This window comes from Pocillopora verrucosa, chromosome 4 (assembly GCF_036669915.1).
Source record: "Pocillopora verrucosa isolate sample1 chromosome 4, ASM3666991v2, whole genome shotgun sequence".
NCBI classification, from domain to species: Eukaryota; Metazoa; Cnidaria; class Anthozoa; order Scleractinia; family Pocilloporidae; genus Pocillopora; species Pocillopora verrucosa.
Window position 1 is genome coordinate 8,571,988 of NC_089315.1, and position 12,798 is coordinate 8,584,785.

Below are 12,798 nucleotides of genomic sequence, written 5' to 3' on the forward strand. Positions count from 1 at the left end.
AATAACAATACCTTTTTATAGGTGACAAGCGATAAATCTTACTAAGCGTTTCTCAAGGGTGTTAAAAAACTTGAGACAATGTCAAATGTTACAGTGTGGAGGCTTTTAAAATTCCAACTGCCATCCTTTCCTTTGAAGCAATGGCACATCGTTTAAGTGTTGGCAAAGGGTTTCATTTTCTGCATAGCAGACAGAGGGCATTCAGTGAGTGAGATGAAACATTTTTCTCAGAATTTAACCAATCGAACATTACCTGTTTAAAATCATAACGATGTGGAACATTTTTTGTTGTGTTCTCCTCTTCCATAACCTCGGTTTGAGTGTAGCAGTAAGCTATGTCATTGACTGTCTGAACAGCTTCCCAAGCAGTAGTATTCTCCTCCACGTCATCCACTGTAAAACCCTCCCACTTAGGCAACATGACTCGAGTTGCTATGTTCCTTCCTTCGGTGGAATCCATGCCCTTTACAAATGGTAGCTTGCTACGAATACTTTGCCACCAACTTGGTGAACTGAAAATAGCGTCATCATATTGGTGCCAGAACGCTAAACAAGAGTAAATGCAAAGCAGTAATTGAGAGCTTTACCTCAATTTAATTAGCAATGCTTCTACATAATCATAAGCTGACCAATGGAAAAATTAGCCTGTTTTATTAGCTCATATTTTGGGAGCGCAAGTTGATGTTACTACGTCCCTATAGATTGTCCTGCCTATAGTGCGATGTTTGATTCGGGCGAAAATAGACATAAATGGGGTACGGAAAAGGCCATCCCTCCTCCTTCCTTTCGGCTATCGATCACCCCCTCTGTGGAAATTAATTCCTTTCTCAACCTTCTTCTGAGTTGAGAATCTAAGATGACGGTCACGCATTTCGCGAAGTGATGAGCGGTAGCTCGCTTAAAATACGCCCCCAATACGATTTATGGAAAAAGACATGAAAGTACCTCCCTCGCGACATCTGTTAGGCGGAATTTGAAGACATCGGTTCGTATTAGTTCCTAAGTCAAGTAACTGCTCCCACAAGTACTTCTTTTTCTCCTTTGAATCTTTTCGTTTCGCTTTGAACACAACATACTTGTAGGGAATTTTGCGAGCTAGAAAAACGTGTGGTACCGAGAGCTCTCCTTTCACCAGGATAAAACCATCATCAAGGTATCTATAAATCCAAGTTAAACACTCAGTACGTGCAACCGGAACCATAAATGCTACAGTACAACATTCCTTGTCTGTATCGTTATTTACAAGAAGCAAATTCGTAGTTTGTTTGACCATTTCATAGAGTCACTCAGGGAAGCCTGAAGGCCCCCTTGAAGTGAAAGAAACCAGAGTAAGCTGTCTATTCCAGCCACTTAGAATTAAATTATGTCGAAATAAAACTGTATCGAAACGATTTGGCCCGTTAACTGAGAAATGAGACAGCTGCAAGGCTCATCTCAACTTTGCATGAACTGAAAATGGTCACAAATGACATATTACTTCAAACACCAGCATCAAACTTTTAACCCCAAGTTCGACCAATTTATTTTTTACTTATTTCATTGCATTCGATCACAGTTCAAGAAAAAAGAAAGGTAATCATCCAAACACAGCATTCTTCCTCCTTCATGTATCGAAGGTTGATCTGGAAAAAATCACTACAGTATATTGGTAGATTTGGCAAAGGTTATACTGCGTATAATTATAACATTTTTAAACTCAGATATAAATAAAGTCTACAACATTTATAATCATCGTTCCAACAACTTTCCCTCAAATAAAAAGTAATGCAGACAAAATTGACCTTGCACATATGATCAAGCGATTGTCATATTGCTCTCACCACCCTAAAAAAATTTACATAAATTTACCTTTGTGGAAACACTTCAACAACATCTTCCCGAAAATTTCCAAGAGCAGTTGCACCAAACCTCATATAGAGTCTGTCACCTCGACTCTCCTCAAATTTAAAATGAGGTGCAAGTACAGCATGAAAAACAACAGTCATCTTTTTTCCCTTGTAATTGGGAAAATATTCCTTTCCTTTGTCTTCTTTTTTACCATTCCTCATGACATCCTCAACAGAACTTGTGTCATGGCCACTGTTTTTCTTTATATCAGATTTAGGATTATCGCCAAGTTGGTTTTCTTTGGTGTTTGCATTCTTTTGGTCTTCTAGCTTTGGTTCATTCATTGCACCTTCGCTTTTCCTGTGGATAGAATTAAATTATGTTTTTGTTATTAATATAAATCACTGCTGTTTTTGACCATATAAAAATGATGTATAGTAATTTGAGAAAGGCTGAGAGAGCTTTCTCTAGCAGGGTAGCCACTAACACATTACCTTAGACTCCATTGTTCACTGGTTGCATGCTAAAAAGCAAACAATTAACAATAGGGTGGGAAGGAATGAACCAAGTAACTTACTTGAAACTTGAATCAGACCACAAGAAATTCTAAAGAAGAAAGCTACTATAATAAAAAATTATTTGGGCAAACAAAAATTCGCCTCACTCCTAGATGTGGCCTTTTAGATCAGTTGGTAGTGGCACCCGTCCCAGCTGATACAGGTAGTTTAATTCAACTGCTAGAACACTTTATCATCTACACATCCCCACGTTAGCCGTTTGGTGCCGTCATGAACATTTTGTAGAATCATAGTAAACGTGACCTACTGAGTAGGGAACACTTGAATCAAACAGTCTGGTTGATTTTTATTGGACAAAACCAAGATATGAAAGTATGAAAAGCTTACTTCAAGTAGTGTGTCATCTAAATAATAATAAAAAAAACGAATTCCTTACTCCGATGCTTGGTGTTTTTGCTTTGGTTCCTCATGACTTTCTTTTTCTTTCTTTACGTCCTTTTCTTTTCGTGAAATACTTTTGTTATCAGTTTTTAATTCTTTGTGTGTTCCCGCAGCTTTTTTTTCTGAATCGACGTCGTTTTCATTGTTTCCATGGTCCTTATCAACCTCGGGTTGGCCATCATTCTCTTTATGGGGCTCAGGCACATCAGACACATCGATGCTGGAAGCTGTCGCATTACCATTTGCGAGCCCAACCGATTTTTCCTCAGTTTCACCATGATCAGGAGATGCTGGAGCTCTTGGAAGAGACATTGATTCAACAGTGGTTTTGTCTTGACCAACCTTAACAGTTGTATCACCAGCTGTCAAGTGGAAAATAAAGCATGCTGACAACCAGTGTATTTTCAATAATTAAAATCAATAAAGTAATGAATTTGTGATATCTTAGTCTATTATTTTATATCCCTTACTTTTTTATTAATTTTTCTTTCCTCGTTGTTTATTTATTACAGCTTCAATTACAGCACTATTATAAACAGCTTAATGAGCGAGAGTGAGATCGCTAAGGGAAAATCTCAAACTGAGGCCAAGGTTTGAGATTTTCCCGCTTTCGAACGAACGTTCGAGGTTATTAAGTTGTTTATTACATGGCGTACAAACTGAAAAAACGAAAGATTTATTCAGGCAGAAGTCGTCAATTTACATCCGGCGATGCGCGTTTACCTATTCATTAATTTATCGATTCAAACCCACGTTACAACTATGCAATCAGTGAACTAGACCGTTGTATCACTTATTCCGTCAAGAAACACATTTATTTTCGGGAGAAATGATTCGCAAAGCCTTAAAAAAGTATTTCAGTACAGTGGTGTCACAACGTGATGAGAGAAGTTTGTCTGATTCTCAAAGCGAAACGTCGACTGGAGTGCGTACAGAAGAGACTGAAAAGTGCCTCAAAATAGTTCCAACACGTGCGGCTCTTGGTGAAAGAAAATGCAAATGCTTCGTGGCAAGACACAGGAAAACCTAAGTAACTCTCCTTGAAGATTTTGTGTACAAATTCTATGACTAATCTGTCTTCTTCAAACTTGACTTGAGACAGGGATACCACCAACTCCTAATTATCCCAGAATCCGGAAAAGTGGCTTCTTGGAAACTCTTTGATGAAGCCATACACCGAATACTTGGGAAAATACCAAAAAATCTCAACCAACATGACAACATCCTGCTTGGGGGACAAGACGTTCAAAAACAAAATTATAGTCTTGCAGAGAGATGCAGATTTCGGTATTACATTCACTGTAGAGAAATGCCAGCTTTGAATTGAAGAAATAGATTTCTAAGAGCATCGTTTCATAAAGAATGGATCGAAACCAAGCTCAGAAAAGATTGAGGCTGTGAAAAGAAGTAGTTCCCTAGCGTCAAAAGAAGCTGCGAAGAGTTTCCTGGGTATGACAGGATACTTGCCCAAGTTCATTTCAAGATATGCATCACTTACCGCATTCCCTCAAGAGCTGACCATAGAGACAAAGTTCAAATGAGGTGAAGAAGAGAATAAAGCATTTAAAAAGCGCAAATCAAGCGTAACTAGGAAAAGCCCCATGGCTTACTTTGATCCTGCTAAACCAACTGCATATACCAGGAGACAAATAGTGGCCTGTGACCAAGCCATAGCCATACAACGACCACAACTGAGAAGCGGTATGTTCAAACAGAAAAGGATGCTTTAGTTGTACATTAGGCAAAGGACAGGTTCAACATCTACCTCCTTGGAGCACAAAGGTCAGCCCACAAACCGTTACGTCCACTGTTCAACAAGGCAACCGCGCAACTCCCACTAAGAATCAAGATATGGGTCTTGGGAATACAGGATGTTGATTTTGAACTAGTTTATGAGCCTGGAAAAGCAGACCCCCGGACTTCATACAAGACACTCATTACCAAAGAAAAGCAATGGTGCGTAGAGAAAGTCATCAAGTAGGTTGTGAAGGCTAATCATGCTCTTGTGGTAAATCACATCAAAGAAGAAATCCACAAATATCTGAAAGACTTCAGAAACTGTCCATCAAAATTCGATTTGGAATGGCAAAGAAAGATCCAGGTATCGCACCCTTGTATAGAGTGAGGCATGACTTATATTTTGTGGATGAGCTCCCGTTCCACATAAATCAGATCATCATTCCCACAAATCAGGCACCTTTCCTTAATGTTCTCCAGACAAAAATTAACACACGAAAGAAGTCAAGTTGTAATCATATTTGCAGTGAACCACGAACTGAATGAGTTTCATTATTCATTAATTTGGAGTTCAAATTCAAATTTGCTGCTTTTAATGTGGTTATGAGTAATAAATGATGTCCAGTTATAATTGGCCCAACAAAGATAAGGCATAACCCCTATTCATTTTAGAAATCATACTTTGGAGTACTGCTGCATGGCCATTATAATACTCGAGTCATTCATAGAAATGGTGAGATCATAACCAGAGGAACACGAGTAAACACAGCTAAACATATCAAGCAAATAGAGGCATAAAATTTTTGATTTATGTCAGATTTCAGATTCCATGCAAATTATGTACTTGACAGCTCATAGCTAGATAGCCAATGTCATCATAACAAGTGGAATGGGTTTTTGATATGCAAATTAAGGTCGAGGAGAAGGGTCTCCTCTGATCACGCTGTTATGAAAAATATTTCACCTGAAGTTTCCATATTTTGTCTGTGAACTAACTGAATACACCTTGTAACTTGCAGCAAGATAGAATTCCGTGAGCTACATTGTTGCAGTCGCTGCACGCTGGACAAAATCTTTGAAATTTACACTTTCGATCGCTGCCCACCGGGGTGGTTTGGCCAAAAATCGTTTTTGGCTTGTGGCGACGCAAAAAAAAGGGAATTGGAGAACAATTAAACTATTTTTGAAACATGTGTCCTAAACCCTTTTCATGGGCAAAAAATAAAATAAAACTTCTTTCCGACGGGAAGTCGAGAGGACCGCTCTTAGCGAGAGTGGCACTTAACACTTTGCTCGAGCGATCCAACGCCGAAATTAAAAACAAACATGGTTAACCCTCGGAAACGACGATTCCATTTCATCGAGAGTGATTTGGACACAGACTGAACAATTCCTTGAATTTTTTTGCCGGACTTTGAATTTTATTGCGCCTTAAAGATGTGAAGATATCCTTGCATATTATTGTTTTGATCGTACGCGGTTGTTTTGACCGAAAGCACGGTTTAAATAACTTATTTTTGCACTTGATACGCGCGCTTTGCTTATGCTTAATTATGATAAGCCGTCTCGTATTTTTCCATGTATATTATTAACACCTACGGGCTCGTTCAATTTTGTTAGGCTTTAAAAAAATTTACTCGTGCTTATTTATTCCAAACTGCACTCAAAATCATGTGATTACCTCTACTAACACAAATTAAAAACCCGATATTTAAAAGGTAATTTAATTTTATATCTGACCGATTTAACGCCAACGATAACGCTACTAATTACTTCTATTCTTCTTCGATGAAGAGCGCAACGTTTCGGTTGTCTAAGCAAGAAACAATACTTGCAAGCACGGCGTACACGGGAGATTACATGGTTGACAGTCGGATTGACAGGCCTGCGTGAAGTTACGCATGCTCTCTTTCTCTTTTCTAGCTTATTTTCATTTTCCCATGCAACGTTTTTCAATGGGCGTGAAGCTGATTGTATGTCTAACTAAACTCACTCGGATCGGAAGCATGAAAAGATGATTTTGCTCTAACCGTATTACCCTAGTCTAATTTAACGCTTTCTATAACACATTGTAACAAATGTTATTGTCAGTAAGGTAAAATTTCCGCACAGCCCCATACTACATTATGCATTCAGTTCTTGGATAGAGAAAACAATGACAAAAACAATACATTGCCATTGAGAAAACATATTTGGTTAACAATAGTATGGGGCTGTGCGGAAATTTTATTGTCAGTAATCTCGGGTGAAGAACTTAAGACAGACAAGCCCTTACCAGGAGAAAGATTTGATTTGTCGTCGACTTCCATGTTCGCCGCTGCTTGCAACAACTCCTTTGCAGTTACCGTCCCTTTGCTAACATCGATGGCTGCTTTACCTTCATCTGGCTTTAATCCTTTCTGACCTTCAGGGCAGACATTATCTCTTTTAGAATAAGTCTTCTTACACTTAAGAAATCTAACTATTTGCGTATTACGACAACTTTAAGACACCTCGCAAGTGTAAAGATGAAATATGTTCACGCCGTGCTTGACGAGCTTGTCGCATTTGGTAAAACTTCCGCACAGCCTCATACTAAATTATGCATTCAGTTCAGTCTTAGACAGAGAAAACAATGACAAAAAAAATGCATTGCCATTGGGAAAACAGATTTGTTTTACAATAGTATGATGCTGTGCGGAAATTTTACCGTCGCATTTTTTCAATTTCTTCGGTAGTAAAACCAGCGAAGACTTCTTGCTCTTCATCGCATAAAAATTGACTTTCATCAATTCTTTCAGAAGCCATGTCTGAGAACAAGACATATTATTGAAAATTTTGTGAAAAATCGCACGGTTAACGTGGAATAATGATTTTGATCTCAAATGAAAGCGTATGTTTTAACGACAAAAACGATGCATTGCCATTGGGAAAACAGATTTGTTTTACAATAGTATGAGACTGTGCGGGTATTTTGTGATGCAAATTATAATCGTTTGACATCTTAAATTTTATGACTGGAAATGTGGAAGTAACACCCCTACAACTCAACTAAAGGTTTCGTTGCCCAACTTTCAATTCCCGGTGGACAAACCTCAAGCTGATTGTATGTCTAATTGAACTCACTCGGCTCGGAAGCATGAACAGATGATTTTGCTCTAACCGTATTACCCTATTCTAATTTAACGCTTTCTATAACACATTGTAAAAAATGTTATTGTCAGTAATCTCGGGTGAAGAACTTAAGACAGACAAGCCCTTACCAGGTGAAAGATTTGATCTGTCGTCGACTTCCATGTTCGCTGCCGCTTGCGACAACTCCTTTGCAGCTACCGTCACTTTGCTAACATCGATGGATGCTTTACCTTCATCTGGCTTTAATCCTTTCTGACCTTCAGGGCAGACATCATCTGTTTTAGAATAATTCTTCTTACACTTAAGAAATCTAACTATTTGCGTATTACGACAACTTTAAGACACTTCGCAAGTGTAAAAGATGAAATATGTTCACACCGTGCTTGACGAGCTTGTCGCATTTGGTAAAATTTCCGCACAGACTTATACTAAATTATGCATTCAGTTCAGTCTTAGACAGAGAAAACAATGACAAAAACAATGCATTGCCATTGGGAAAACAGATTTGTTTTACAATAGTATGAGGCTGTGCGAAAATATGACCGTGTCTGTTCTTGGAAAAAGGGAAGTAGATACCGGGAAACTACTCCGCACTCACTAGGAAATATCCGAAAGACCCTGGGAACGGGATTCACGTACGGTCAAACTTTTTTTCAACCCGACCCTATTTGGCATCATATCCTGGCCTTTGCAGACACTTCGTTGTTGCTCTCAGTGCGTCAGAATTTCAAAATAAACTCTTTTATTTAATTTCAGTTGGAAATCTGAACTGGAACTTTGAACTTACAATTTTCAAAACCCAATTAAAGAAGAACACTGGTTCTTTAAGTCAGCCTCATATTCCGGGAAAAACTTTTTCTTCTTGGGCGTTAAATACAGCTGGTGTTATACAAAGAGGAACTTCACAGCAAGGAATAAGTAAAACTCCCCCCCTCCACCCTCCCCAACACGCACACAGACACACGCACACCCACACGAACACTATCCTGATAATGGCATGATGCGCCGTCATTCATGGCGAGCCACACATACATATTATTTTTTAGGCCAGCTTTGAAATTCGTCTAAAGAAGTTAAACTTTTGATCATTAGAAACGGGATAGGGGTGTTACAGAACTGAGGATCATCGGTGGGGGAACCTTCCGAGCCTCCGTAACCAGCGGAACCTGCGGAGCCATTAATTTTAAAAAATATATAATAAAACAAAAGCTAAAAATAACATAACACTGTTCCAAATTTCGTTATCGGGTATAATGAAGATTACATTAAGAGATATATATATATATTTTTTATCGTCCTTGACTTCCAACCTCACACAGTGGGTTTCCGTTAATATGCAATATGTTCACGTTGCGTAATGGGTGAAACAGGAGGATTTGCATGGAAATGAACAGTCGCCCTCTCAACTTTAAAAAGATGTAGACAAGAATAACGACAAATCTACCCCGCTCAAATGGTTGTTCTTTTGTGTAAATTTCTTGGGTCGATTTAGGCTTAGATTTAAGCTCGGTTTTAGTTCATTCGCCTTGCCCTCTACATAATCCTTTGCAAGATACTTCTGTGAGTAACGCTAAACGAAAATCCATTGGAAGCAATGCAAAACGTAACTTTTAATATCCCAGATGCCATTGCCGCCTACAACGACTACACCAACTTCATCAACCAAATTTGGCCACTTCAGGGCATAATTTACTCCCGAACATCCACGGCCAAGCATACACACCTCAGAGGACAAAGTTGGGCTATCTCATCTCCAAATGCCAGCTCGTAGACAGATCCAGTACAAAATAGCGAGTACCTCTCTTTCCTTATCGCCAACCTTCGTGCTGTTCTTGCATCCGTCTATCAAAACTTCTCGTGCTTAACCACAAACAGAAACGCTATTTAAGAGGCTATCTAGTTTGTACTATTTTCTGCCGTCGTGAGAGCGGGTAACGAAAAATTCATTTTAAGTAAGCATGAACTGCAGTGAGTCGTGCATTGTTTCGAACTATTGTCTCTAACTGTTTCTGCGGAATGATGTGTTGACAGCTACAGAAACTCTGTCGTACCACTTTTCTTTGTAGGCAGTTAAATGAAGTCATGGAGTCACATGGAGAGAGCTGTCGATGACTTAAACGGCAAAAAAAACAAGCGTTTACCGTATGGAAAACGAAGATTGAATTCACGGAAAACGCGGCATTTTACTAAAGTTTACCCGTGTTTTGCGTACGGAAAATCCGACATTTTCTGTGCGTTTTCGGTGCGTTTTCGCATCGGTGAATCCCAGTATTCGTTCCATTATTCGGTAGTTTTCCTTCGCGGTAAATGCAGGTAAACAAATCATTTTCCGTTATCAACCGCTCGGTTAACGCACGACAAACAGCTTGTTTTCCTTTTGTTCATTGGCATTTTCCGAGTTTACAACAACGTATTCACCGGAGTTAGCGGCTGAAAACACGCATTTTCCGGGAAGATTAATGTGTGTAAATGCAGGAAAACCTAATGGCTTCCTTTGTTTACCGTTCGTGTAACGCATAGAAAATGTCATGTTTTCTTCTGTTCGGAACCATTTTTCGCAAGGTAAACGAAATGTTCACAAGAGTTTTCCAATCGAAAGCATACATTTTCTAGCATTGCTTCGCAATGGTGAATTCGAGCAAATTCGATGAAACGCATTTTCCGGTGTGTTACCTTTTATTACTGTTCGGTTATCCCATGGAGAATAACAGGTATTCTGCTATTCACAGCTGTTTTGCGCATTCCAACTACATGTTCACTTGAGTTAACAAGTCGAAAACATGCATTTTCAGTTATTTTCTCTGCAACGGTGAATTCGAATTAATTCGTGCAAGGCATGCATTTTCTCGCGTTTACCGCCGCTCGGTTAATTACGCTGGCATCAGATCTATTTGAAACACTTCTGATATTTGAAATTGCAACTGAAGAACAAATTCAATTAACTAAAGGTACCACTGGCCGCACTTCAAACACAGACGAGTGCATTTTTCATATAACATGAGTGTAGAGTTGTAACACAGGTGCAGCTAAAAGAAAAAGTGCGTGTGCTGTCAAAATTACGTCTGTCTTGACTTTCTGTGATGCTTTTTTAATATAATGTTTTCAAAGACTACAAATTGCACGGCCCGTAGTGCTTATTTTCACTAAATTGCAATCGAAATCATGTTATTACCTATACAAATAAAAAATGCAAATGATTTTGGAGTTTTAAACATGGACGATGAACAAAGTTTTCTTTGCAATTTGTCTTTTTTCGTTTTCTTTTTATATGGAGATATCCTCGCTTTACGCTCATTAAAATTGATTTCATTGTGGGGAAAAATAGCGATATTATAGCAATAAAACTACTATTAAAAACTCCAATATTTTTTTTAAATTGTTTTTTATTGTTTGCAATTTTTTAACAACTATACGCACTAAGCTTTATTACCTATACCTATAACATGTACCAACATACACATTTTACATTTCTACATTTTTTAATATTGTTTTTTACGTTTCTATGCTAATATTAAGCGACCCAAGTTGAAAAATATGACGTATGGTAATTATCAGATTGAGTCGCTGAATAATCAATAAAGCAAGCCAACTCGTGCTATCGAGAAATAAAATTTAAGAAGTCGAAAGCCAAAATTATTCTAAATGTCTAAACGTAGACGAAGCAATTGAAAAAAGATACCATAGTAATTGTTTCATAAAATGACCAATCTCCCTCTTCAGGTACTTTCATGTTATTCAGCCGTTCACGCTAAGTTTTTCATTTAATTTTTCATGCTGCAATCTAAAAGGGAACTTCAAATACTACTGGAGGAAAGAGAAAAAGCCACGTAAAGTCTGGATACTTTGAACAAAGAAGAAAAACAATGTAGGACAAAACACATAGCAGCAGTTTTACGCTGAAGCAGCATCCCTCTTGTCCAGATAGCTGTCCCACAGTTCAACAGAAGTTCCCCATGCGTTGATCACGTGCTTCAGTTTCACGTCAGTTGGTAGTTCGTCCAGTCCAGTAACTGGCTCATGTCCCTTATTGTCAAGATGCCATTCGATAAAGTCTTTCAAGCTAAAGGAAGGGATAAACGGCTGTAATGTATCACAAATGAAAATACTGGAAAGTAATGGACCGCATTATATTCCTTCCCACTTAATGACCTGCGCAGGATGTTGGAAGAACCAGAGAAGACCTTTACACGCTTCAAACCGTCTCCTGTTAGTTATTTTAAAGCGAAAATGGTAAAAAGTGCAACTTACGGTCGTTTTTAAAATCAACCTCGACATCTTTATTAATCTGCTGTCTAACAGGTAAGAAAACACCAGTGAACAACGAAGAACGCAGACCGACCTTCGAGTCAAAATTACAGTACTCTTAAAAATTCTATATTTGGGAAAGTGTTTAACAAAGGCGGGACATACACTGCACACAAATAGCTAGAGGCGAGTCGTATAGGGGGCCGACAAGATTTACTTGAATTCGCGGTCATCCTGGTGTTTTCCGATAGCTATGAAATGACGTACTTTTGAGGTGTGAAGAACACTTGTGGAGTTGAAGACCCATTTCAACTACACGTTTTTTTTTGGTGATACAGTGTTTTAAAACTGAGGGGTAAAAATCTCACTTTCCAACACCCTCCTGAATTTGATATCCACAGAGAAGAAAATATCTGAGAGCAGCTTCAGAAAGACACATGTTATAAGGTAACCTACATTTTGTATTCCAGGCGTTCAGTTAGTGAACGTATGCGATAATTGCAACGGAGCGAAAGGAGAACGGAGGTTTTTCACGGGTCACGCCCGGTTAAAAGGCTAAAACAAGTGAATTTCAAGCAAAGAATTCTTGAAATCTGAGATCTAGAAATCTTACCTCATGTCTTCTTCGCCTGGTACCGCCTCTCCCCTGAGGTTGAGTGAGATTAATTCTAATACCTCGGGGACGAATAGATCCGAGTCAATCCTCCTCATGCTATTGCTAAACTTCATCATTAGTCTTTGTGGCATGGCCTGCTTGTACGTGTCTGCGATCTGTTCGAACGGATCCTACGTAAAACACGAAGACGGTTCAAGTATAAAGTGATCGGGAGATCTACGCTATTCTCGATGAATTCAAAACCGAAAATGTGATTTTAGTTGACCTACTAGTTCAACACTACACGATAGTTCTTGGGCA

General features: G+C 38.7%; 2 protein-coding genes across 3 annotated transcripts in view; both read right to left on the bottom strand.

Moving 5' to 3' along the window:
• LOC131769222 (E3 ubiquitin-protein ligase rnf213-alpha) overlaps positions 1 to 8,036 on the bottom strand; it is a 56,612-nt gene extending 48,576 nt beyond the window's left edge. Inside the window, exons 1-7 of one of the 2 annotated variants that reach the window (XM_066164803.1) lie at positions 8,016 to 8,036; positions 7,766 to 7,894; positions 6,799 to 6,927; positions 2,782 to 3,148; positions 1,849 to 2,187; positions 946 to 1,157; positions 254 to 546 (exon numbers count right to left, since the gene is read on the bottom strand). In XM_066164803.1, the coding sequence (XP_066020900.1) occupies positions 254 to 546; positions 946 to 1,157; positions 1,849 to 2,187; positions 2,782 to 3,148; positions 6,799 to 6,927; positions 7,766 to 7,799 (1,374 nt within the window). In that variant the 5' untranslated portion in view covers positions 7,800 to 7,894; positions 8,016 to 8,036. Of the gene's footprint in view, positions 1 to 253; positions 547 to 945; positions 1,158 to 1,848; positions 2,188 to 2,781; positions 3,149 to 6,798; positions 6,928 to 7,765 lie in introns of both variants that reach the window. The other variant, XM_066164805.1, reaches the window with a different exon arrangement.
• A 2,477-nt stretch (positions 8,037 to 10,513) lies between these two features.
• LOC131795674 (E3 ubiquitin-protein ligase rnf213-alpha) overlaps positions 10,514 to 12,798 on the bottom strand; it is a 67,966-nt gene continuing 65,681 nt past the window's right edge. Inside the window, exons 84-85 of the mRNA XM_066166185.1 lie at positions 12,496 to 12,668; positions 10,514 to 11,697 (exon numbers count right to left, since the gene is read on the bottom strand). Of these exons, the coding sequence (XP_066022282.1) occupies positions 11,529 to 11,697; positions 12,496 to 12,668 (342 nt within the window). The 3' untranslated portion in view covers positions 10,514 to 11,528. The remainder of the gene's footprint in view (positions 11,698 to 12,495; positions 12,669 to 12,798) is intronic.